This window comes from Lipophrys pholis, assembly GCF_963383615.2.
Source record: "Lipophrys pholis genome assembly, chromosome: 5".
NCBI classification, from domain to species: Eukaryota; Metazoa; Chordata; class Actinopteri; order Blenniiformes; family Blenniidae; genus Lipophrys; species Lipophrys pholis.
In genome coordinates, this window is record NC_137628.1 from 1,139,646 (window position 1) to 1,165,650 (window position 26,005).

At 48.3% G+C, this 26,005-nt stretch overlaps 4 protein-coding genes and 1 long non-coding RNA gene across 7 annotated transcripts in view; 4 read left to right on the forward strand and 1 right to left on the reverse strand.

Moving 5' to 3' along the window:
- The window catches only part of LOC308110296 (uncharacterized protein), a 7,188-nt gene extending 985 nt beyond the window's left edge, over nucleotides 1-6,203 (forward strand). The window contains exons 1-4 of one of the 2 annotated variants that reach the window (XM_080464506.1): nucleotides 1-345; nucleotides 457-1,012; nucleotides 1,089-1,193; nucleotides 3,692-5,469. The exon at nucleotides 1-345 is cut by the window's left edge and continues 797 nt beyond it. In XM_080464506.1, the coding sequence (XP_080320632.1) occupies nucleotides 461-1,012; nucleotides 1,089-1,193; nucleotides 3,692-5,164 (2,130 nt within the window). In that variant the 5' untranslated portion in view covers nucleotides 1-345; nucleotides 457-460 and the 3' untranslated portion in view covers nucleotides 5,165-5,469. Of the gene's footprint in view, nucleotides 346-456; nucleotides 1,013-1,088; nucleotides 1,194-3,691 lie in introns of both variants that reach the window. The other variant, XM_080464505.1, reaches the window with a different exon arrangement.
- Nucleotides 6,204-8,530: 2,327 nt separating this feature from the next.
- Nucleotides 8,531-16,323, forward strand: LOC308109420 (uncharacterized protein). 2 transcript variants are annotated; one of them, XM_080462962.1, is made up of 7 exons: nucleotides 8,531-8,715; nucleotides 8,888-9,414; nucleotides 9,501-9,632; nucleotides 10,121-10,913; nucleotides 11,343-11,785; nucleotides 13,354-13,477; nucleotides 15,336-16,323. In XM_080462962.1, exons 2-6 carry the CDS (start codon nucleotides 8,950-8,952, stop codon nucleotides 13,447-13,449), a joined length of 1,929 nt encoding a protein of 642 aa, XP_080319088.1. In that variant the 5' UTR covers nucleotides 8,531-8,715; nucleotides 8,888-8,949; the 3' UTR covers nucleotides 13,450-13,477; nucleotides 15,336-16,323. The 2 variants fall into 2 exon arrangements, with proteins under 2 accessions (XP_080319088.1, XP_080319087.1); XM_080462961.1 differs by having other exon boundaries at nucleotides 10,121-11,785.
- LOC308109421 (group XIIB secretory phospholipase A2-like protein) lies at nucleotides 16,122-20,496 on the reverse strand. Its single transcript, XM_080462963.1, has 4 exons — nucleotides 20,054-20,496; nucleotides 19,416-19,504; nucleotides 18,856-19,021; nucleotides 16,122-16,555 (listed from the first exon to the last, which is right to left on the reverse strand). Exons 1-4 carry the CDS (start codon nucleotides 20,304-20,306, stop codon nucleotides 16,437-16,439), a joined length of 627 nt encoding a protein of 208 aa, XP_080319089.1. The 5' UTR covers nucleotides 20,307-20,496; the 3' UTR covers nucleotides 16,122-16,436.
- A 1,553-nt stretch (nucleotides 20,497-22,049) lies between these two features.
- On the forward strand, nucleotides 22,050-23,620 carry LOC308109758 (uncharacterized protein; the record flags this gene model as incomplete). The annotated part of the gene is made up of 6 exons (XM_080463558.1): nucleotides 22,050-22,136; nucleotides 22,214-22,371; nucleotides 22,540-22,674; nucleotides 23,228-23,338; nucleotides 23,434-23,543; nucleotides 23,608-23,620. The coding sequence occupies exons 2-6, from the start codon at nucleotides 22,264-22,266 to the stop codon at nucleotides 23,618-23,620; spliced, it is 477 nt and encodes a 158-aa protein (XP_080319684.1). The 5' UTR covers nucleotides 22,050-22,136; nucleotides 22,214-22,263.
- A 4-nt stretch (nucleotides 23,621-23,624) lies between these two features.
- On the forward strand, nucleotides 23,625-24,914 carry LOC308109592. Its single transcript, XR_013935336.1, has 3 exons — nucleotides 23,625-23,761; nucleotides 23,883-24,055; nucleotides 24,675-24,914. It is a non-coding gene; the product is annotated as an uncharacterized lncRNA (long non-coding RNA).
- Nucleotides 24,915-26,005: the final 1,091 nt, after the last annotated feature.

Genomic DNA, 26,005 nt, shown 5'->3' on the forward strand with positions numbered 1-26,005 from the left:
TAAGGGATCTCCTTTGACCTGGTTTGATCGTCTCCATGCGGTGCCTCTCCCATCTGCTTTGTATGAGGCATTTTTTCATAGTTTTTGTGATTTATTCAGAAATGGATAAAGACATAAAAAAGCATACAGCAAAGCAATCATCTCATGAACAAGCTGCACGTTTTGGTATTTGAATGGTTCAAATCAGTTACATATTACAGGAGATATATCGTGGCGCCAAAGAAGTCAGAATAACAATAATAAAGTAACACCATACAAGTTTTAGAAAGATCTGTAAACATTTACCTTTGTGACATTGGAGTCAGAAACAAACATAAACAGGAGCCCTCCCTCAGCATTCGTAACGTACGTCACATTCGGCGCATTTCCCTCTTCATCTGCAGGTGAAATGGGATCAAACTATTTACTGCTTCTTTTGTCTTCTCACTTCACGGTCCCATGTCGGCTCATCTGTAGGAGGATGTACTCAAACCGGTCCAAGTACAGCCAGCGCCAGCCGCACGGCGACAGGAGGTCAAAGCAGTGGGACCAACATGACGACAGTTGGGAGAAAAGACATGAACCTCACAGAGGTCTCCTGCGAGACGCCTTCCGGATGCATAGTGCAGATGGACACAGTGACTCTCCACAGAGGCAGTACAGCAGAGACCGGGATGGCAGGAGTCCACTGAGGAGACCAGAGTCTTCTCCCGTTTGGGACGCCTCTGAGAAGAAACGGCCGAGATACTCAGACGACGAAAAGAGTGATCACAGATCCCAATATGAGCACCAGAAAAGAACTTGTAGACAGCCAGCAGACAGCTTCCCCGACACACACACTACCAGGAATTTTAAATACAGAGAGGCGCCTCAAGATTTCAGACAAAGGCATCGGCTGGAAGAGTTTGAAAACAAACGACACGATGGAGTAACGTACAGACGTTCGTCTGGGGGTTACAGGGAACAAGACGGTCGTGAGAGGAGCCGAGATCGATCACAGGAGAGACTACGATCACAGGAGCGATGCACCCAGGTTAGTCCAGACCCCCATGCTTCATATCCCAGGAAATTCTACTGTGGCTTAACTTCTCCTCGTCCATGTCAAACAGATACCTGTAAAACCCCGAAAAACCCCTGAGCGGCCAGCCACGTCCACATATCAGGAGGACCGCCGCCAGTCAGCGGAGCTTTGGCAGAATGGGTCTTCTAAACAGGTTGGTGGAGGTTAGAAGGTGAAAGTGAAGCCATGGTTCTGTTTCATGGTTCTGCTTCCCTGTGTATAGTTTTATTTTTGTTGAGAAAAATCTGACTCCAGCAGATGAGACGCCTCCTCATTAGTTCAGACTCTTGGGACGTGTCCAGGAGGATTTCACCAGATGAAACATGGTGAAGGGAAACACAGCAGGACTCGCATCTCCTGCTTTTGATGGTTAACAGTCCGACAAGTTGAGAAACGTGATGTGGATTTAGAATGGAGTAAAGTTCTCATAAAAAACTTACTGAATACATTTTCAAGATATCAAAATGTGAAATGTTTGTTTATTGAATAATCTAAGTAAAGACAGAAAGCGAATTGATCCCCTGTAATGAAGTTCCTTCTCTGCATGTAACCGTCCTGTTCGTAGTTGGTACTAACGTCTGTAGCGTGATGCAAGTGCTCTAAAGTTCTCCGCTGCAGCTGGACGCTAAGGCATGGACACCGTTTCCGACCTTTACACCAGACGTTAACGTGTTTACACCGGACGTTAACGTGTTTACACCGGACGTTAACCTGTTTACACCGGACGTTAACCTGTTTACACCGGACGTTAACGTGTTTACACCGGACCTTAACGTGTTTACACCGGACGTTAACGTGTTTACACCGGACGTTAACGTGTTTACACCGGACGTTAACGTGTTTACACCAGACGTTAACGTGTTTACACCGGACGTTAACGTGTTTACACCGGACGTTAACGTGTTTACACCAGACGTTAACGTGTTTACACCGGACGTTAACGTGTTTACACCAGACGTTAACGTGTTTACACCGGACGTTAACGTGTCTACACCGGACGTGTGTCTGACGCGTGTTTCACATGTGGTGAGCCCGGACTGTTCCGACTCACATTCAGACTGTTTACATTTGTCTGTATGATGCGTTTCTGGCTAACCACTTGAGCTTGGATTGTGTCACGTCCTCTAAGGGCGCGTTCACACCAGCCCTGTTTGATCCGGACCAGGGTCAATTTCAGGGACTTTCTGGCAAAGTCTGGTTTGTTTGGTTGAGTCCACTGGGTCTTGGTTCACTTGCAAAGGAACTCTTGTGTGTGTTCATGTGGAAACGCTCCTTTGTGCACACTGAGTGTTTTGTTAACTCGGTTTATAGAAAGGTCAGCGTACGACACGGCATCGCTGTCTTGGAACGAGGTCCTTTCAGGAACAGGAGACGAGGAGATTCAGCAGGAGCCGGACGCTGCTGTTTAAATGGGAACGTTTAAGCTCTGTCACAGAGAAAGGAGGTTCTGGGCTTTACTCGGATGGACGCCTGGTCTGCAACCGGCAACTGCCACTCCCTTCTTGTTCACCCAACTACTGTTGCCTAATGACGACACATACGTTCGCTTTGCTGCACCCTCCCGCCCCGCTCTGGCACGTACTGTGCGGTGGGACCGTGGCTGAAAAGCACTGAATTCGGTACGCATCCCTGATCGGGGGACTTTCTAGCGGAGCGAGAGGATGGAGCGTAGAGCGCAGTGCATTCTTGGTAGTAAACTCGTAATGTTAATGGCGCGAATCTGAAGAAGCAGAATCGAAAAGAGAAAGATGGAAAATATCTTGTGTGCAGACGTGAAGTAGAGAGGAAGTAGTGAGGAAGACTCTCATTGATATCTGGTCTGAAGACTATCTATTGTTGTTGTTTGTGGCTAACTCTTAGCCTTGAGCTAATTAGACTTCAGCAAATAGCAGGCTAAAGGGGCGGGACTTCCTTATTCAGTCCGGGCCAATCAATGAGCCGGTTTCTTCTTCGTCATGCTTTTCTTCCTCTCTGGTCAGTGCTCATTTTGAGAGATAGCGCCCCCAAACCAGCAGCTGTTGTAATTACATTACGTCCAGGTGATGTTTACTCTCAGGCTCCATGTCTCTGCAGACCTCCAGGAGGACCTCCAGGCTCTTTTACGTAGTTTCTTTGGGAAGTTTTAAAGACATAATGTATAACTCATTCTCTTAAACCAAAACACGGCATGCACTGATGATGTTTACGTAGGACGTATTTTCCTGGGACGCCACTGTCCCGAGACACTTCCCGGGGTCAATCACAACCTGATGGGTCACATCACTTTCCTCCCACGATGACGGTGTAAAAAACTCCTAACAGATATGAGCACCCCCTCACAGTAAGGAGGAGGAGAAGCTGTTGATTTGTGTTGCTGTAGTGGCTGTGGCTCGTTTGGTTCACCGCTCGTCTCCCAATCAGAAGGTTGCTAATTTGATTCCCGTCTCCACATGTCGAAGTGTCCTTGAGCAAGACACTAAACCCCAAACTACTCCCAATATATGCATTAGGTGCCTTACATGGCGGCCGCCTCCATTGGTGTATGAATGTGACTAACAATGTGAAGCATTATTTACTATACAAGTGAAACCTATTCCCCTTTAGTTGGTGTTTGTTTGGTTCAGGTGATATTCAATTTGAAAGTCATTGTTTATTTGCCTTTGTTCTCCTCAGGCTCATGAAGGCGCTGTGACCACTGAGCATCTCAACGTTCCCAAACAGGAACAGACGAAAGGCTTCCAGCGTTTCCTTGACGTGCTCAACAAGGGCGTGAACGTTGATACTCTCACTAAGATCGTGACTCAGAGCTCCACAGACGTCACTCGTCAACCCTCCAATCGTGTCCCAAGAGCCCTGGATCAGTCCTGGACTCCTCGTCATGCGAGTCCTCAGAACAACCGGAGACCGCCTCGCAACCGGTCGCTCAGCCCGATGAGAGGCCTCCAGCGTGAGGACCAGGTCCGGCTGCAGGAGACGACCACCCCGACTACAGAGGACCAGAACAAGTGCAGGCAGATGCAGGATGTTTTGCAGGCAATCGGCATGGATCTGGGCTTCGAGGAGCTCGGTCAAATGTCCCATCGGATCCAGGAGCGTCTGTATGGGAGGAAGGATGCGGACCTGGGCCACAGAGTCAGCAGAGAGACCGGCTCCAGGCCGTCCAACTCTCCAAGACGCCGGAGCGGCTCATCATCAAGCAGATCCAGTTTCACCCCGTTACCTCGAGACGGCTTCATGAAGCAAGACTCGTTTAGCGCTCAGACGGACAGTGCCGAGGGGCAGCAGACCCAGAAGACCGACCAGGGTCAGTCTGCAGAGTACCAGTTGGACTCTGAATCCCAGCAGGGTCGATACCGGCTGAACTCTGGATCCCAGGAGGGTCCGTACGAGCTGGACTCTGGATCCCAGGAGGGTCAGTCTGCAGAGGGCCAGTTGGATTCCTGGCCCCAGCACGATCAGTACCGGCTGGACTCTGGGTCCCAGCACGATCGGTACCGAAGGAATTCTGGATCCCAGGAGGATGAATCATGTGATTCTGCTTCATCACCGCAAACTGCTTCACCCTTCACGTATGCTCCATTAGTCCGTCTTCCTCCTCCATCAGTCCATCCTCCTCCTCCATCAGTCCATCCTCCTGCTCACGTGATGTCCCCCTACCCCCCCGCGGTGCTGTTCCCGCCTCTGCCTTCACTTCCACCTGCTGGATTGTTTTTGCCCCAGCAGCCTCCCTTCTTCCCCAGTGCAGCTCTCGGTCAACCCGGCCCAACGTTCCGGAACCCGCCGCCCCTAAACCCGTCATTCCGGAACCCGCCGCCCCTAAACCCGTCATTCCGGAACCCGCCGCCCCTAAACCCGTCGTTCCGGAACCCACCGCCCCTGAACCCATCGTTCCAGAACCAAGCGCCCATGAACCTATCGTTCCAGACCCCACCGCCCCTGAACCCATCATTCCGGAACCCGCCGCCCCTGAACTCGTCGTTCCAGAACCCGCCGCCCCTGAACCCAACATTCCCGAACCCGCCGCCCCTGAACCCGTCGTTCCCGAACCCGACATTCCCGAACCCGTCGTTCCTGAACACAGTAAACAGAGCGAAGGCAGTGCCGCGGCATCGCTGTCTGCAGGTGATCGAGACCAAACCTGGATGAACAGACTCGCCAACTCTTTTCTGCTTTCAGGGAGTTTTTCTGTTGAACCACAAATCACATGTCTGCTCTAATAAATAACGTCTTCTTGTACTTAAGCTGCGGTTCCACTGCGTAGTATGTGCCAGTACGGTATGGGACGGTACAGTAAAGCGTAGGGCTGAGCGAGATATCAAATATACTCAATGTATCACGACTTGTTCTCTGTGCGATATAGAAAATGATTGTATCATGAATATTCCAGTGTCACACTGTAGCTTTTAGCCACGGGCATTAAATATCCGGCTGCAGCCGGCGACCTCTCACAGCTTGGAAAACGTTCTCATTCCAAACGGCAGCATCCAGCACCTGCTGAATCTCCTCCTCTCATGTTGTGGAGAGAAGCGTCTGCACCTCTTTGGAACACCAGGGGGCAGTGTAGCTCTCAGAGACCAAACGAGTGCACCTCCAGACATCCTGTACTCTCCCCAGAGCTACGTCATACACCTTAGCTTAGCAGAGCGCTAGCGGGTAGCGGAGTGTGCGAACAGACACGGAAGACGGAAGAAAATGAGTTGATTCCAAACAAATAGAGCAGGGGATCCATCGTATGGCGGCAGTTTGAATTCAAGAAGGAAGACCTTGAACAAACAACAGTGGTGTGCAAAACATGCCGCAGTAGCGTCGCCACAAAATGTAGCAGCACAACAAGTTTATATCACCGTTTAAAAATATCCACTAGAAAATGAAGAGTGTCTGAAACTACGACGTCAACATCTCCTGCCGGTTCCACAGCTAAGAAGCTGAAGCGACCGGCGCTGACGGAATTGAGTCTGGCGTCTTCCCTTTCCAGATCAAGAATACACGATAAAAATACATCGTCCAAAACATAAGGAGATAACGTCCGCGGTAACCCACCACATAGCAGAAGACACGGTCCCAGTGAATGTTGAAAAGTCTGGATTCAGAAAGCTCATCAACACACTTGATCTAAGATATAAATCTGTCTGGTCGCAAGTATTTAGCAGAGAAAGTTCTACCTGCATTTGTTTATTCAATTGAGAAGAAAATAAAAAAAATTAAAAATGTATGATTGTGCTGTTTAATAAGTACTGTTTTGGCAGAATTCTCTTTTTTTAATTTCCCCTTTATTGAATCAAAGTTAAATATTAGCATATATTAATGTAGTATGAACAAGACTGTTTAAATGTAGACAGAAACATACTAGTATGATTGCACGCATCAAAAGTGCTGATTTCAGGCTAAGGCAAAATATTGAGATATATATCATGGTATGGCCTAAGAATATCAAGATATTGATGTAAGGCCATCTCGGCCAGGCCTAGTAAAGCGTTCCGCGACCCAACCTTTGGTGTCACGGCAGAGAGTAGAGTTGAAATGTCGGCGGAGTTCTGAACACCGTGTAATGACGCAGGTATACAGCGTCTTTACGCAGCAGTAATCGTGGTACCAGTGGAACACATTTGTTGCGGTGCTGCTCAGGCATCCGAGCACAACCTTGACCCTCTGTTCGCTTGAAAAACGTTCTCGTTCCAAACAGCACCCGTTATGGAGAGGAGTGTCTGCACCTCGTCAGACCACCAGGGGTCAGTGTCGCGCAGACATTTCAATAAACAATGGGACACCAACAAGAGGGTTCACGACTGATGAGCTATTTTGGTATTGCTGCTTGTCCAGAGTAACGATCGGCTCCTTGAGCGTTGAGCTCCCTGCAGTTCGTCCCTGAGCGTGGCGGGCGGGGACGGTTCAGTAAGGCAAAGCCACCCTGAACAGAAAGACCCCCCACAGCCGTTGCTGGTTTGCATTGTATTGTTTTTGTCTTTTCCAGACGGCTTGACTCATCGAGTAAATGCAATGACAAAAAGCAAATGGAAAAGACAAAGACAAAACAGGAGAAGCATTGACAAAATGGAATAAGCAAAGACAAGGTAGAAAAAGAATATGACTACGTTTGTGTATTTTTTGTATTATGGAGTCACTTATATATATTAATTTCCTTTTAATTTTGGCACTCCCGTGATTCCATAGGTTGTTGCTCAGGATGGTCCAGTTACTCTTTTCTTCACCCAGTCATGTGGAACCAGCAGCCTGGAGACAGAACTTTACCAACTTCCTCAAATCTGACGCCATGCTTTCCTCAGGTGAAGGATCCACCTCCTGACACATTACAGCTGTGTCTCATCGTCTCCTCTGAAAAGAACATGTCTTCTGTGATGATGACATTGTGTAGTTTAGCGTGCTTGTCTTGTCTCCACACGCTAAACACCGCACCGAGCAACAGTGGTCCAGATGGCGTCTTTAAGACGTCATTTCCATACGTCTTGAAGACGTCTTCAGGGAGGCCAGAAGGAAGTTTATTTTGTATGTCTTACCTGGACGTTGATATGACGTCCTTTCAGGACGTCATATCAACGTCCAAACAAGACCTCTGGACGATGGGACGCAATGAAAAAAATAAAGTGACACCACCTGGGACTGTACGCAGACCTCTTTCATGCAGGTATGATTCCTAACCACTAGACCAACTGTGCACTAGTGCTCATGTCAATCCTGACATTAAAATTGTAAGCATGTCACTTACAGTATATACGTCAGACTCAAAAAAGTATTGTGGCTAAACACGCGCCCTCGGCCTAGCCCTAAATCAACATCAATTCCCCAAGACATCCATCCACACATCCATCCATCCATCCATCCATCCATCCATCCATCCATCCATCGATTCACCCAATGATCCATCCATTTAACGATCCATTGATCCAACCAACCAACCAACCAACCAATCATCCATCCATCTTTTATGTTCTAGTTTAGAAACTTGAAAGTTTCTGATGACAGTGAACATGATTCAGCCATCTATCCATCCTTCCTCCATCCATCATCCATCATTCATCCATCCAACCAACATCCCTCCATCCATCAGTCCTGTATAGGATCCCAGCTGTGGGCGAGGACATGATGTGGTGACAAACAGAATTAAATAAGCACAAATGCACATGAAATTTCACAAAATGAGCACTAAGACACGATAAAAGAATAATTTCGTTGCAGACCCAAAATATTGCAAAATTATGACAAAACGATGCATTATTTTACTTGAAATTATATTTATTTATTTTTATTAAATTGTAGACGTGGCAAAACCACATATGTACTTGAAATGAGCTCAGAAAAATGCAAATAGACCTAAAAAGGTGGAAACTAACTGAACACATCTGATCACAGAGAATTTAAGCCATTTCCATTTGAGAAATTTGAGTTTTGCAGCGTATTGGATCTTGTTTTGTTTGTCAGGATTCTGAGAATAAAGTTTCCGGATAAATAGAACAGAATTGTGTGTTTGTGTTCCTCCGGTCAGCAGGGGGCGCCACCGCCCGCGGATCTTCACTGCAGCAACGGATCAGGCTCCTCCTCTGGAGTCTGTTTTCTCTCACTTCAGTGCTTTTTCTGACCTTTAAACTCGTGTAACTTCGGATTTTCAGGCTTCACACGGAGAGTTCTTCTTCAGACTTCACATTTGTTTCGCGATGTGACAGAAGAAGCCGGAATCGCAGGTAAATAGTCAGTTCGCCGCCGTGCAAAGCTAAAGGCTAAATGTCCACAAACTAACCCATTTCTGAAGCTGTAGGTGGACTAAAGTAGTTTTTTTTTATGACAACAGGCTTTGATATTGTTCTGGAGTGGTACAAAAGCCAGCTGAGTGTGGTTTGTGTGTTTTGTCTTCAGACAGCATCAGTTAATGCTCACTGAGCCGCAGTAGGGTCTGAACCCTCGTTCCTGTCAGAGACATGAATCCTCCAAACCTGGACCCACATCACCGGAGGGGACCCAACCAGAACCAGAACCTGAGGGGACCCAACCAGAAGCAGACCACTGTTAGAGCCCCCTCAGGGAGTCATCGGGCCTGGGATTACTGGGATTATCCCAGCAGCTGCAGCGATGTGGATTGGAAGCAGCTCAGTCCTCCCAATGTTCCCACTCACAGGTCAGACTCGCATCCTGATGGAGGAGATCTGAACCAAGACCAGGACCTGGAGCTGGAGGTGACCAGAAAGAGACAACAGCTCAGGTACATCGAGGAGAGGATTAACAACAGTAAATCCTCCCTCGTTCTGAAATCTCTGGGAGTGTTTGGGAATAACGCATCATCACAGAGCAGCGATGGAGCTTCCGCTTGGTGTGGACCTGAAAGTCTTCGACACCGGGTGATGGGCATTTTACAGCAGAGACACTTACCCAGCTTTTTCAATCATGTAAGCAGCCAAACACTTGGTGTCACGGTGATTCTAAAAAAAAATAACAGTTCATAAAATGGTTTGCTTTGTAACTGAATGTTTAGGCTGCGTCGCCTAAAGAGAAAGCAGACTCATCTCGTCCGACCCACGACCTCCATCCTCTGAGGCGCAGAGTGAAGATGCTGATGAAGCAGAGGCCCGGAGAGCCTGATGCTTTACCCACTCACAACCGAGAGGTAACATATATCACACCAACCGCAGAGACACAAGTCTGACGACTGTAATCCAGAACTCAGCAAAATACCTTCAAAAATGACTGAGACACAATGTGATGAACATCGCAGTCATGACACCACAAGAAGGAGTAAAGTGACTACAAACATCATAAGGAGACTTGGAATATACACAGAGGCATTCAAGAATAAAATACATGAAAATGAAGAAACGAACTGAATGCAAAGCCGCTGGAGTAACACCTCAGGACAGCAGAAAGAATCAGAACACGTAGAATTAATAAACTGACGACGCAATGATGCAACACTAACTCTTCACAAAGAGTTAAAACTTCCAGAGGACATCAAACTACCAAAGAGAGACGGAAAACGTCCACAAACAGATGCACCACTTTCTCAAACTGGTGTAAAAGGTGAAGAGCGTGTGTCCAGAGCTGGTTTTGAAATGATGGCATTAACAGGGTGTGATGTGTGCTTCTCTGCTCTCGCAGGTCCCAGTCGTCTCGCTGAATCCTCCCACTTCACCGGCAGAGCAGCAGAACGCCGCCGGCAAAGGTTTTGAACGCTTCCTCAGTCTGCTCAACAAAGGAGTGGACATCAACTTCCTCAGCCGGATCGTGAACGACGACACGGACGATCCTCTGGCAGGCGCCACGCTCCTGAACGCTCCCGGCTGTGTTGCGGAGGCAAAGCCAAGTCCACCGATCCAGAGCCAAGGTCAGAGGTTGAACAGCGAGGGTCTGTCCAGACCAACTACCGAGGAGGTCTGGAGACACCAAGGGGGACGGCGGATGTCCTCCAGCAGCCAATCCAAGTCTCCCGCACCACAGAAGAAGAAGCAGAAGAAAGATGAAGAGCGGGAGAAGGATGAGGAGCAGGACAGGCCCCAGATGGTGGACGATAAGAACAAACAGCTGCAGAACATCGTCAGGACTCTGGGCTTGAACCTGGAGGTGGAGGAGCTGAGCAGACTGTCGGACCGCACTCAGGAGAGGCTGTACGGGAGGAAGTGCGACGACCGGCAGACTGAGACGGAGAGCCAGAAGAGGAGCTTCCACAGAGAGTACAGTCGCTCATCCTCATCCTCCTCCTCCACCTCTTCCTCCTCTTCCTCCTCCTCCTCCTCGGGATCGTCTGCTAGTCGCAGCCGGAGCCCGTCTCCTGATCCGCGCTCTCACAGCGCCGGCTCCAGACGAAGACCTGAACACCGCAGAGTAGGGAGGACGGACGGAGCAATGCATTGGGACGTTCGCCGGGACGACAGGCGGGACGACAGCCTCGACGGTAAGCAAGACGACAGCTGGGACGGCAAGCGGGACCACAGCAGGGACGCTAGGCGGGACGCTAGGCGGGACATTAGGCGGGACGACGGCTGGGATGGCGGGCAGGACCACAGCTGGGACAGTAGCCGGGACGTTAGCCGGGACGTTAGCCAGGACGCTAGCCGGGATGTTAGCCAGGACGTTAGCCAGGATGTTAGCCGGGACGTTAGGCGGGAAAGCAGGCGGGACGACGACGCATCAGTGTACCAGCACATGTTGGATTACCAGCTTCAAGCAGCTCAGACCAGCACCTCCCCCTCTGCTGCTGAGGCAGCATATTCAAACTACACTATGACCCAGTACTCCCACTACGTCGGCAGCCCGGGTCTGGCGTCCTATCCCTACTGGACGCCGGACTCGGCTTCTTCCTCCCTTTCCCTTGGCTATCCAGACCGCGGGACCGCCCCCGACACTTCTTACTCCAGCAACGAACACATTAAAGACCTGGTCACCCTGATGAACCCCGACCTGGCCGAGAGCGAGGGGCAGAGTGGGAGTGTCTCCGACAACCGCTGCCTCAGGTTCATCAACACAGAGCAGGCCGCCGCCAAGCGCTGCCTGACCACCGTGGCCCAACACACACGCAACCGCAGGGGGCTCAACAGCCGGAAAAAAAGGGAACGCAAATTCAGACACCTGGTCAAACTGAAATATAAAAACCGAAAGATCCAGCAGTTCCTGTTTCAGACAGCAGCGGCAAACGCCAGCACGCAGAGCCAAGCGGCCGCGCAGAAGATGGAGGCGTTGCGCCGAGGAGACGACCACAGCGAGGCGTCCGAAGACGAGAGGCGGCAGCCCACCGAGGAGGAGATCAAGGCCAACCTGAGGAAGAAGGTGAGCATCAAACATCTTCAGGTGTGAAACCATCAGACAACGTCTGACGGAAGGTTTTTATCTGGAATCTGAGCAGAAAAAGAAAAATACGATTCTGTTACACATGCCCACACAAATATTTAAACCTTCCACAAAACTCTTAAAACATCCACAAAGACAAAACGTTCATCTTCATGTGATCACTGTTTGAGATAAGAATCTTTAAATTAGAAGTCGAAGATGATTCAGGGAGGTTAGGTTCTCTTTTCTCCCTTTGTGGACATAAATCATGAGTCTTTTCATGATAAACGGCAAAAATGACTTTCGCCTTCAGTTCTGCTCCGAAATTTGCAGTAATTGACATGATTCACATGTTCGTTAATGTTTCATATCTGTGGTCCACTCATCAGAAAGCTAAACTATACATTCAATTCAATTCAATTCAATTTTATTTGTAAAGCGCTAAATCACATCAACAAACATCTCAAAGCGCTCTTACAATGATAGAGTACAACAGGACCCAACTAAATCCAGAACTGTAAACTGTACCCGATCCAGAGGTGAACGACTGGCCCTTCCTCCACACTACAAAACAATCTAATAATACAACATAAGAACTAAACTCCCTGGAACAGGAACTTTAACTTCTTTAAAGGGATGCACCGGTACCAATACTGGGACCGGGTATCGGTCCGATACCAGGCATGAGTACTCGTACCCATAAAATTGCCACCGTTACCACGACACCTATACCACTGTACGGCAGCGCGCCGTTTACGGGCCTTCGCTGCAAGGCGCGGGCCGGTAAAGGCTTTGAGCAAACTGCTATTATTTCGGCCGTCTTTTTCTAAAAGTGACCGTCTAAATGACGGCTGGAGACGGAGCTGAGCGACTGAAACTGGCTTGAGCATCCATCTTACAGTACATGTGGCCGTGCCATATATGAACTCATTTTGAATGTCAGTACCCAATGTAGGAATGTTGTTCAAATAACATCTGTGGAAAAACAATAAGTGTGTATTGGCCGAGGTCCTCAGTATCGGTGAGTACTCATACACTACTCATTTTGAAAACAAACTGGTATCGGTTGATCCCTACTTCTTTAGTTTCTGTGGGAAAATGCAGAAATAAAATATGTTTACTGAAAAGCAAATGAAGTTTTAAGGTGTGATTTCGCCGTCCTCAGGTTTTCTTGTGGCGATAATCAAACCGCACGTTACAGAAACGGTGTGAATGCAGAGCGCTGAGGACACGCGTCCTCTTGGTTTCCTTCTACTGCAGATTATTGACCATTGAAGTCTTCAGATTATTGCACCATTGAAATGTTGAGATTAAAAAGCAGTCAGGGACTCTTGAAGATGGATGCAAACAAAATGTTAATTTAGTTTTGCTGAGAAGGAAGTTGGTGTTATTATGAGTGAATCAGGGTGTGATCAATAAGCTGATCAGCTTATTGATATGGGCGGGAAAGCAGTCCTGTATGGAGGACATGGGTCACAGTTTGTGGAGCTCCTCTCTGGTTTTTGTTTTGGATCATTTAGCCCGTTTGAAATTGTTCATTTGTGTTTTTGTCCTTGTCGTTTTTCCAGCTGGAAGCGTTTAACCAGAAAGTGAAGCTCAACAACAGACAGCCTGAGTTCAGCGGCGGCAGCGAGCAGCCGGCCCCCTCCAACACCCCCGGCTGACTGACGCCAGTCCTCTCTCACTCTCCAGGTGAGTCTGACGTCCAGTTTAATCTGACGGAATATTTAATCCTGACCACTGAACACCTCAGACTCGGAAATGTGCTCCGTTGGCTCATTTAGTTGCTCTTTGTTTTTTCCTCTTTAACAACTCCTTCAACTCCTTCAACTAAAACTAAAACCAAGCAGATTGTAATTGAACTCTTTGTCCATGTCTTTATAATGTGTGTCTCTGGAGTGAAAGCAACACCAGTTGCAGCCGATGTGAGAAGTTTAGACTTCAGCTTCCTTCAGAGTGTTGAAGGTGAAGACGACTCGTCATAAACAGTCCAAACGCCATGGAAGCACAGCAGCTGTTACTAGAAACTGAGGAAGATGAAGAAAATGGCTGCTCAGTGGCGTTCTTCCTCTCAGTCTGTTTGTGTGGTCTGCATTCTAAATAAACCTGGTGTGAGCGTAAAACCCCGAACCCTCGTCAGGCTCTGCCTCAGCAGCAGCACTGCTGAAGATAATACCGATCAAACAATAAGAATCAGACGCCGTCTCCACGGCAACGCGCTGTCGCGCCACGGCAGCGTTTCAGCTTCACTCCGGACGATCTTCCTGGGATTCAAACCCGTTTCCCTCTCAGCCTCACGGTCGAGACGCATCACAGTGGAGTCTGTACGTCGGTAAAAGAAACGTCAGACTGAGGTTTATTTCATTTAACAGGAAAACTGGATTTTTAATGGAAAAATCTTTTCTAAAGAAAAACTTAAAATGAAAAAAGTTCTGATTTTGGTATTTGAAATTAAAGACTCGTGAAACCTTTTAATGGAAGTGTCTCTGTGTGGAGAGGGAGGGGGAGGTGCAGGAGAGGAGGGGGAGGAGGTGCAGGAGAGGAGGGGGAGGAGGTGCAGGGGAGGAGGTGGTGCAGGGGAGGAGGTGCAGGAGGGGAGGGGGAGGAGGTGCAGGGGAGGAGGAGGAGGAGGTGGTGCGGGGGGAGGAGGTGGTGCAGGAGGGGAGGGGAGGAGGTGCAGGGGAGGGGGAGGAGGTGCAGGGGGAGGAGGAGGAGGTGCAGGGGGAGGAGGAGGAGGTGGTTCAGGGGAGGAGGAGGAGGTGCAGGAGAGGAGGGGGAGGAGGTGCAGGGGAGGATGAGGAGGAGGTGCAGGGGAGGGGGAGGAGGTGCAGGGGGAGGAGGAGGAGGTGGTTCAGGGGAGGAGGAGGTGCAGGAGAGGAGGGGGAGGAGGTGCAGGGGAGGATGAGGAGGAGGTGCAGGAGAGGAGGGGGAGGAGGTGCAGGGGAGGGGGAGGAGGTGGTTCAGGGGAGGAGGAGGAGGTGGTTCAGGGGAGGAGGAGGAGGTGCAGGAGAGGAGGGGGAGGAGGTGCAGGGGAGGGGGAGGAGGTGGTTCAGGGGAGGAGGAGGAGGAGGTGCAGGAGAGGAGGGGGAGGAGGTGCAGGGGAAGAGGAGGGGGAGGAGGAGCAAGGGAGGAGATAGTTCAGGGGAAGATGAGGGGGATGAGGTGGAGCAGAAGAGGAGGAGGTGCAGCAGGGGAGGAGAAGAGAAAGGAGGTGCAGGAGGAGGAGGTGCAGCAGGGGAGGAGGGGGAGGAGGTGGAGCAGAAGAGAAGAGAAAGGAGGTGCAGGAGGAGGAGGTGCAGCAGGGGAGGAGGGGGAGGAGGTGGAGCAGAAGAGGAGAAGAGAAAGGAGGTGCAGGGGAGACGACCTGTGACACCATGTGGGCGGAGCTTAGAAAGTCTGTGCTGGTTGCAGCAGTGAAAAGATGAGAAACTGAAAGAATGAATTCAATAATGGAAATAAAAAAATAAATATTGATCTGGGACATGAAAAGAAGGAAACTTGTTTTTTTCCACTTCAGCATCATTAATCCTGTTTTGTCGTCTTTGTACAGATAGATGAAGACTTCCTGTGAACTTTGATGATGAAGAGGCCGTCATGATGAACACTCCTTCATCCGTCCTGTCGTTCGTCTTTTCTCAAGGACAGAATCTGGATTTCACTACATGTCCTCTCCGGCCTTCTGACCTTCTGAGCTCTGACCTCCGACCTTCTGACCCTCTGAGCTCTGAGCTCTCCCAGCCTGCAGGAGACCAGGTCCTGGAGGTTTTCTTTCTCTGATGGTCTCCACTTTGTGAAGCTTGTGCGTTTTGTCGGCGTGTGAAGAAGCAGAATGTGTTCAGTAGGTTGTCGTCGTTTTGAGGAACAGATGAGGTCTAATGAACCTGAACTCTTCCCACTGACTAGAAGGTTTTGTAAGGTGTTGGAGATGGAGGAAGACCTCCTACATCACTGCAGTACCAAAGTATTGTGAGCAAGACATCAATTTAAATACGAACTTCAAGAAAACTGGATATTTTTTACAAATTCAATGAGAAAAAGAAAAACAGGTGAAACGAGGACGATGTTTGGTGACTCTGTCAAGGGTCTCAATCTCAGCCTCAAGCAGCCCGAGTGTGAGATTATAGTGTTTGTTTTTATTCACACACAGAACTTTATAAAGACTTTGATGTTTTACAGAAACAAATGTGCTGTTTTGTTTCATTTCTACTCAGAAGAAACACGACTGGACGAGTCCAGACCGTTTCCTGACCCTCAGGAAACCCTGGATTCATCCCGGTGTCACATAATCCCACGTGTAATCCAGGACGGAGCAAGTGAAGTGAAACACGCTTGTTTTGGATCACATTTTATTGAGCCACGTTGTGAACTGTTAACAGAAACACTGCAGACGGAGGTTCTTCTCTTGACACCAACACTTTTCTTTGTAAATCCGGATTCAGAACAAACCAAAAGCACAAACTTTCTAAATAAATTAATCCAGTTTTCGGTTCCGTGTCCCGGACGCAGCTTCTTTAAAGGCGTCGTATCAATACGTCCTGAAAAAAAAAAAAATCATCTCAAGCAAAGACGCTGCTGGCTCCGTCCTGTAATACCACTGTGCACCACTAGAGGGTGCAGTGAGCACGTTGGAGAGGCGAGTGGCTGTTGGGGCCTAGAGTTCGTCTTTGTCCTCCCCCTGACAGAAGCAGGCCAGCCGCTGGCTGTTCATGTACGGCCGGCAGCCCAGCGTCCACACCGTGTTGAACAGCGTGTCGGCCACCGTCTCACAGGCTGCAAGACAGGAAGACAAACCAGTCACAGTCTGAGGACAGGAGGACAGTCACAGTCTGAGGACAGAAGGACAGTCAGTCTGAGGACAGAAGAAGAGACGGTTGGCTCCGGTCCCGTCCACACTGAAACTCTCTGGATCATTTGAAGTACAAGTTTTGGTATTGAGAACATTTAAATACAGCGGTGTGAAGAAGTGTTGGCCCTCTTCCTGGTGTCTTACTTTTTTGCATGTTTTTCACACTTAAATGTTTCAGATCATCAAACTAATGTAAACATTTAAAGATTATACAAGGAAACACAAAATGCAGTTTTTAAATGAAGGGTTCTACATGTCCCTGAGTGATAAAGTGTTTCCTGGTTGGGCAACCCTGAGCAGCAACTACTGCAATCAAGCGTTTGTGATAACTCGACGCTCTGGAGGACTTCTGGCCGCTCATCTTTGCAGAATTGTTGTAATTCAGCCACATTGGAGGGATTTCCAGGATGAAGCGTCTTCTTAAGGTCCTGCCACAGCATCTCCATAGGGTGGAGGTCAGGACTTTGACTTTCCACTCCAAAGTCTTCATGTAGTTTTTCCTTCAGCCATTCAGAGGTGGACCTGCTGGTGTGTTTTGGATCGTCGTTCTGCTGTAGAACCTAAGTTCTCTTCAGCTTGAGGTCACCAACAGACGGCCGGACGTTCTCCTCCAGGATATTTTGGTAGACGGCAGAATCCATGCTTCCATTTATCACAGCAAGTCTTCCAGGTCCTGAAGCAGCAACACCGCCCCAGACCATCACACCGCCACCACCACATTCTACTGGTGGGATCATGCTCTTATTCTGAAATGCGCCGTTACTTTAACTCCAGACGTACTGGGACACAGACCTTCCAAAAAGTTCAACCTGTGTCTCGTCAGTCCACAGAATATTTTCCCAAAAGTCTCGTTGATCATCAAGATGTTTTCTGCGGCGAGCCTCAATGTTCTATTTGCTCAGCAGTGGTTTGGCCTCGCAGAACCTTTTCCAGACTGATAGATTTCAATTCTTTTTGTCTCATTTGTTCCTGAATTTCTTTGGCTCTCAGCAGGATGTCTGTAGGTTCTGAGGATCTTGTGGTCGACTTCACGTTGTCATGTCGGTCCTATTTAAGTGATTTCTAGACTGAGAACAGGTGAGCAGTGATCAGGCCCGGTGTGGCGACAGAAGTAGAACTCAGGTGTGATCAGCCACAGTTCTGCTTTAACAGGAGCTGGGAGGAAACACGTTCTCACTCAGGACCATGGAGTGTGGATTTGTTTCTTCCTCATTAATAAAACCCTTCATTTAAAAACTGCACTTTGTGTTTACTTGTGTAATGTTTAACTAATGTTTAAATTAGTTGGATGATCTGAAACATTAAGTGAGGAAAACATGCAAAGAAGTAAGAAATCAGGAAGGGAAACACTTTTTCACTCCACAGTACTTCCTCTGGTTTCCTGTGTACTTGTTTATTTTGAACTTTTCTCTTTGCCTCGTCTTCTTTGTCGTCTCTTTGAACGTCTCTTTGAACGTCTCTTTGTCGTCTCTTTGAACGTCTCTTTGTCGTCTCTTTGTTGTCTCTTTGAACGTCTCTTTGTCGTCTCTTTGTCGTCTCTTTGAACGTCTCTTTGTTGTCTCTTTGAACGTCTCTTTGTCGTCTCTTTGAACGTCTCTTTGTCGTCTCTTTGAACGTCTCTTTGTCGTCTCTTTGAACGTCTCTTTGTCGTCTCTTTGTTGTCTCTTTGAACGTCTCTTTGTCGTCTCTTTGAACATCTCTTTGAACGTCTCTTTGTCGTCTCTCTGAACGTCTCTTTGTCGTCTCCTGTCTTTTGCTCACGTCGTCATTAGTTTAGTTTTTCTCTCGTTGCTCTAAATCTGTGATTTGTTGTGTTTGTTTTGTGTTACTTTGAGATATTTTGTGTTTCTTCTCGTTCGTTTTGTGTCGGTGTCTGTCTCCACTCATGTCTTTGACATGTTTCTATGTCTGCTTGGACATTTGGTCTCATATTATTGTGTTAATTTTTTGGTCTTTTAGTCCTTTGTTGACTGTTTGTCTCGTGCCGGGATGTTTTTTGTTTTTGTTGCTCAGTGTGTCTCGCTGCTTGTTCCGTTTAATTTCAGTGTTTTTTGGTCCGTTTGCTTCGTCCTGTGGTGGTTTCACCTCAGACCCTGGAACCCTCTGGACGGTGCTGGTCCAGTCCAACTAACTTAACAACTGACCGACTCAACATGTCCCTGCGCCGGGTGAAGCTGGTGAAGCGGGTGAAGCGGGATGAATGAAATGAAGCAGGGGAACCAACCTTCCACCTTGGAGACGAAGCCGAGGCTCTTCTTCAGGTCGGAGCAGATGCTGTGGAGGCACCAGCGGAACTTGGAGTCGCAGCGGTACTTGTTGGAGCCGCAGGTGTCGTAGCAGACGTCCAGCTGGTTGCAGCACTTGGTCATGGCCGGGATTCCGACGTCCAGCTGGAGGCGAGCAGAGAGAAGCTCACCTCACGTTCTGTTTGGACTCAGTCAGACTTTCATTCATTGTCACCATGGCAACGGAAGAGCGCTTCTAACACATGGTGTTTAACGCACTCCTCCGTGGTGTTTAACTGTAATCACTGCACTGCAGGCTTCTGGAAATATCTACTTAGTTACAGTTACTTTCATAAGATAAAAAGGAACTAATTTCCTTGGAAAAGTAACTTCATATTTTTATAGTAGAGTGATACAGTAGCTGGACTGAGATCAGTTGGAGGAGGAAGATACTCTATAATCTGGATGTTTACTCTTAAAGAAACCTCGGCCACTGCCTCCGCCTCCACCTCCACCTCCACCTCCACCCACCAGTCTGCTGTAGCTGAAGGAGACTCACCCCGTCAGGAACCGGCAGGCCAAAGAAATACGAGCTGCATCCGTTTGGTTCTGGCATCTGGTAGCCGGGCCGAGGAAGAGGAGCTTTCCCTGTGGAGACAACATCCGTCAGCCTCCACCACCCGACAACATCCGTCAGCCTCCACCACCCAACAACATCCGTCAGCCTCCACCACCCAACAACATCCGTCAGCCTCCGCCACCCAACACCATCCATCAGCCTCCATCACCCAACAGCATCTGTCAGCCTTCATCACCAAACAGCCTCCGTCAGCCTCCACCACCCAACAGTCTCCGTCAGGGTGGAGCTAAGTTGTTACTTTTCTCACCATGCCATTTACTTCATTACTTTTAAAATCACGAGTAACTTTTTAGTATTTCAGGGTTCGAACGAAGATTCAAACATTTTAATCAAAACTTAATAATTCTTCACTTTCCAGTAATGAATCAAATGTTGTTACATGAGTCAAAAGTAACTGAGTACTTCCTTAAAAGAGCACTTTGTACTTTTCAGAAGAGTAGTTTTCTGTGTAACTAAATACTTTGAAGCAGTACTGGAGTACTCACCATATCTACAGCGGTACTGACACACTCCTTTCCTTGTAACTGAGTACTTTGAAGCAGTACTGGAGTACTCACCATATCTACAGCGGTACTGACACACTCCGTCGCGGCCGCCCATGAACTCCAGCATGGAGTCGAAGTAGCTGCTGACGGCCTCGAAGCCTCCTCTCAGGGAGTCCATGCCCCACTCCCCGTCCTCATCGTCCTCAGAGCCAGGACCCCCCGGTGGGGGGGCCGCCGTGGGGTCTCCAGGGTCCTGGCTGACCACAGGGTGGACCACCAGGCCCAGCAGGACCAGGACCAGGGAGAGATGGGTCAAGAAGGTCATCCTGCAGCTCGGAGGAGAAAACAGTGAAGAGACTGAGACTGAAACGCAGAGACGCCACAGGAAGGGTGTGTGTGTGTGTGTGTGTGTGTGTGTGTGTGTGTGTGTGTGTGTGTGTGTGTGTGTGTGTGTGTGTGTGTGTGTGTGTGTGTGTGTGTGTGTGTGTGTGTGTGTGTGTGTGTGTGTGTGTGTGTGTGTGAGAGAGAGAGAGAGAGCTGGACTTTGACAGCACTGGCCTCATATGTGGAGGAACAAAGTTCAACTTCTATCTCATCTTTTTTTAAACGTGTCACAGTTTTTTTTTGTTTTTTTTATCATTTGTGTGTTTGATGAGTTTGTTTTGTTTTCACGGTTAATCTGATTCAATCAATACAAATCACTTCTATCCGTCACGAGGGTGAGTGTGTCAGCACAAAGCACAATGAGGAGATGAAGACACACGAACATCATCAGTATGACACAGATTCATAAAGTGACACGAAGCAGATCAGATTCAATTCGATGAGCGAAGGCAGAGACTCAGATTAAACCAGAACAAAACCTGAGACACAAAACAAGAATCATGCAACACGAGAGACAAATTGTGACACAAAATAGTTTGTAATTCAGTGAAAACGGACACTGAAAGATCCTCAAATGTAACATGAAGAGACGCAAACGACAAAAAGATAGAAAAATAACCAAGTGACATGTTTCCACATTTATCAACAAAATGAGAAATAAAAACCTGTCGATGAAAACTCTGAGCTGCAACATGAAGTAATGAGAAATAAAGTGAATTCATTAAATGGAAAGTACCACAAAGAAATACAAAACCAACCAAACAATTCAAAAACCAACAGGAAATGATGCAAAAACAATGAAATGCAAAGAAGATTACCATTTCATGCAAAAACTATTGATATGAGAAAAAAAACCAAAAAACTAAACAAACAAACAAACAAACAGCAAAATCAGACACCAAAAGATCCAAAACAACAAAATAATATAACAGAAAACACAAGTCAAATTGAGCAGAGTCACAGAAATAATCCAGAAAAACAAATCGGGAAAATAATAGAGAAATAGAGAAAAGTGTAACAGTGAATACGTGCAGGTTAAAGTTAATAACATGAGAAAGGTGACAGGCAGAGGAAACTAAACGATTCAACACAAAAGTGAAATGTAACAGAACATCACTAAATGACAGAAAACACGTTTTTTCACGACTCCTGACCAAAACTGTGGTCCTGCAGCCCCCCCCCCCCCCCGCCGCAATGTGCAATTTGGCTAAAAGTACGAGATCAATATCAAACTGTTTGGGGGTTTTTTTCTCAAAGAAGAAACTCCCTTCATCTATGTGTACTTGGTACAGTCCCGGAGGTAGCAGTCCCCCCTCGATCTGTGTGTACTTGGTACAGTCCCGGAGGTAGCAGTCCCCCCTCGATCTGTGTGTACTTGGTACAGTCCCGGAGGTAGCAGTCCCCCCTCGATCTGTGTGTACTTGGTACAGTCCCGGAGGTAGCAGTCCCCCCTCGATCTGTGTGTACTTGGTACAGTCCCGGAGGTAGCAGTCCCCCCTCGATCTGTGTGTACTTGGTACAGTCCCGGAAGTGCTTCAGCCATGCGTTTCCTACGTCAAAACTGAAAACTGGAATCTGTTGATCAGAATGACTGGACGGCTTTTTATCAGATCATCTCGGCGAATTTAACTCCTTAACAGACCGTAACGTTAGTTTGTATGTTTCTTTGAAGGATCTTTGAGGAGAAACTGATGAAAATGTCTTTCTCAGACCTGTTTAGGAATCTGTCTCCTGCAGGTTTGGACCCTGCAGCTCATTCATTCACACACAGGTAGCTCCTCTTATTGTTCTGTTAAAGCTGCGCGAGGAGAACTGGTTCTAGGCTTTTCAAACTGTTTTGTTTTGCAGGAAACAGAGTGGGGCTGAAAGGAGTGGCAGAAAGAGGAAAGTATGGGGCGATGGAGAACAGCTGCATCAGAAGAAATTCTGTGGAGAACAGCACCATCAGCTGCATCAGAAGAAAGCAGGTGGAGAACAGCACCATCAGCTGCATCAGAAGAAAGCAGGTGGAGAACAGCACGCCCAGAAGGTTCAGTTGACTTGTTTTGTCTTTGTGAAGCAGGAACCGTAGAGGAGATGTTTTAGAGACTTGATGTTTCCTCATATTTAAAGTTTGTGACGATGCTGAAACCATCAAACTGATGTCCTGTCCTCTTTCTTTGTTTTCCTCACAGAAGCAGTGTTTTCAGACAAATCAACACAACCAGACAAATCAACACAACAACCAGAAGAAGAATCCAAAGTGGCAGAACAGAGGAGGAACGTACAGGAACAGAGGACGAGGACAAAGACGTGAAGACACCAGGAGAGTAAGAAACATGTTACTGTCAACAGATTCTACTGCGGTTTGAGTCCCAGAGGTTCTACTGGTTCAGTGGAGACGTGAACCTTGACCTTCCCATCCTGTCACTTCTCATCCTGTCATCATCACAGACGTGTTGAAGTCGAGTTATTGTCGCCTTCACTCAGACTTCTCATGTTACTAAACTTTGCATATTGAAAGTTGTAGTTCAGTGTTTCTTTACTGCCGGTGATTAAATCTTAAAACATGAAGCTGAAAACCGCCGAACAGGAGAGGACGGAAGGAGAGAATGGACGGAAGGAGAGAATGGACGGAAGGAGTGAATGGACGGAAGGAGAGAATGGATGGAAGGAGAGGACGTTGCGGTCAGAGCGAGGTTCATGTCTCAAGCCCGGCGGCTCCACCGTTCTGTATGAGACAGGATGGGGCGAGTTTTCATGCATTTCCACTGACAAGAATTGTCGGTACATCGGTACGAGTTCCATAAGGAGGAGCTACAGTACCGGTACATACTGCGAAGTGGAACCGCAGCTTGAGATCTTCTTCTCCTGTCCTTCCAGGACGTTGGGGTCAGACCGAGGTTTATGTCTCAGGACTTCATTGAGCAGAACGCTGTGGAGGTGGACGGACGTCGGCTTTGCAAACACTTCCTGTTGGGCCGCTGCATGAAGGTGGGTTGCACTGTTTTTAAGCAGAACATGTTCCATTGCCGTTGTCCTGACAGGTCCTGACGGTTCTGTGGTTCTGACGGGTTCTCTTCCTGCAGGGCGAGGACTGCCAGCTGGAGCACGTTCAGGGCTACAATAATCTCTTCAAGCAAAGCTGCAAGTTCTACATCCAGGGCTTTTGCCTGAAGGGAGACTCCTGCCCCTTCATGCACCATATCCTTCACCTGCTGGTCGGAACGCAAGACGTTCTGATGGTGGAGGTTCTGTTGGAGGAGGTTCTGTTAGAGGTTCTGATGTTCCCTTGACTGAGTTTCACAGTCGGTTCCCTGCAAGTTCTTTCACAGAAAAGCGAAATGTTCTCAGGGAACGAGCTGCAGGTTTTCTCACGAACCGCTGACGGAGCAGACGGAGCAGCTGCTGGAGACAGTGAGTCATCAGCCATTACATTATGACCACCTGCTGGAATGTTGTGACTGAGTCCCGTCAGTGTAGAAACATAATGAAACCTGAGGTGATGATCTTAATCTGGGTCCTGTCCTTACTGCAGTTATTGAAACGGGAACATGAACAGCTCGAACTGGCTCAAAGTCAGAAAGCTTCGGGACAGGAAGCTGTGGGACAGGAAGCTGCGGGACAGGAAGCTGCAGGACACCAGGCTACAGGACACCAGGCTACAGGACACCAGGCTGCAGAGACAGAAATCCTTCTACGACCTGTCAGGTACAGCAGGAAGAACAATGCCTCCTTTGGTCCTTTTAACTTTTAGTATTGGGAGAAAATGTGGATTAAAATTCATATTTAGGAGTTGTTTATATCGAGAGTACTGTGTGTGTGTGTGTGTGTGTGTGTGTGTGTGTGTGTGTGTGTGTGTGTGTGTGTGTGTGTGTGTGTGTGTGTGTGTGTGTGTGTGTGTGTGTGTGTGTGTGTGTGTGTGTGTGTGTGTGTGTGTGTGTGTGTGTGTGTGTGTGTGTGTGTGTGTGTGTGTGTGTGTGTGTGTGTGTATAAATCTTCATGAAACTTTTCCTGCCTTTCGATTCTACGTTTCACTAAACTCAACCTGTTTTTCTGCCTCTTGTCTGCTGGGACTCTGTGTCGTTATCACTTAATGAAAACCTCTGAAAATCATGTTTCTATGAATTATTCCACCTTTTCTTTCGTGGTTCTGTCATTTTGGACTCACGGTTCATGAAACACAGTTTGTGACTCTCCTGATGTCCAAAACATGAAGGATGTTGACGTTGTGCTGTTGGATGATTCCTCCTCTGTGTCAGCGTTTCTTCTCTTTGTCACATCTCAGCAGAGTTGACTTTAACCTGCTTCTGTCATTTCTGTTTTTCAGGCCCAATTTTTACAACTCTGGAATAAATACTGAAAGTTTACATGAGGCAGAAGAAGCGTCGGCGAGGACAGAAGAAGCCCCAACCCCGAACGAATCAGAGGAGCCCCCCCACGGGAAACCAGTGTGTTACTCAGTGGAAGCCATGCTCGGACCTCAGCTCTCCAAACCGTTTCCTCGTTTCTTCACATCCAGAAATCAATCTGCTTCCTGGTCTCCTGAAGCTCCTGCAGCGTCTTCCATCCAGAGAGAAGCTCCTGCAGCGTCTTCCATTCAGAGAGAAGCTCCTGCAGCGTCTTCCATCCAGAGAGAAGCTCCTGCAGCGTCTTCCATTCAGAGAGAAGCTCCTGCAGCGTCTTCCATCCGGAGAGAAGCTCCTGCAGCGTCTTCCATCCAGAGAGAAGCTCCTGCAGCGTCTTCCATTCAGAGAGAAGCTCCTGCAGCGTCTTCCATCCAGAGAGAAGCTCCTGCAGCGTCTTCCATTCAGAGAGAAGCTCCTGCAGCGTCTTCCATCCGGAGAGAAGCTCCTGCAGCGTCTTCCATCCAGAGAGAAGCTCCTGCAGCGTCTTCCATTCAGAGAGAAGCTCCTGCAGCGTCTTCCATTCAGAGAGAAGCTCCTGCAGCGTCTTCCATCCGGAGAGAAGCTCCTGCAGCGTCTTCCATTCAGAGAGAAGCTCCTGCAGCGTCTTCCATCCAGAGAGAAGCTCTATACTCGGTCAGCACCGTCCTCAGGTCCTGGAAACCAGACACGTCCTCTTCGTTCCAAATCGGACTTTCTCCTCCTGTGGAATCTGACCTGTGTGACCCGAGAACGTCTCCTGAAGACGTCGGTGACCTTCTGCTCAGCTCACGCCCCGACGAGAAGCTGATTCAAGGATATGAAGCAAACAAACCTTTGGACAAAGTCTTTAAACGTCTGCCGTCTCTCCGAGGAGTCGCAGCTCCTCCTCTGAGCTCTGGAGGTCAGGAGAAGCAGTGTGGACATTTATCGCTGAGAACTGGTCCTGCAGCTTCTCATGACGTCCTGCTGAAGGCGCCAGAGCTTCCTGACTGGTTTGTTCAAACCAACAGTAAAGAAGAACGTCCTGTACTCCCCGTCAGACCTGGTTCTGTTGGGTCCCGCTGGTCTTCACTGCTCCAGTCTGGACCTGCTGGTGTTGGACCTGGAAGCTCAGTCCGGGATCGTCTTCCAGTGACGCCGCTGACGGAGACCCAGCAGGTCTCCAGAAACCCTCCAGCGGACCTCAGACGTCCTCTCAGAGCCTCACAAGAGTCCAACAGCAGAACTTCTCCTGCAGGGAGGAAGAAATCCTCGTTTCTCAGCCTGTTTTCAA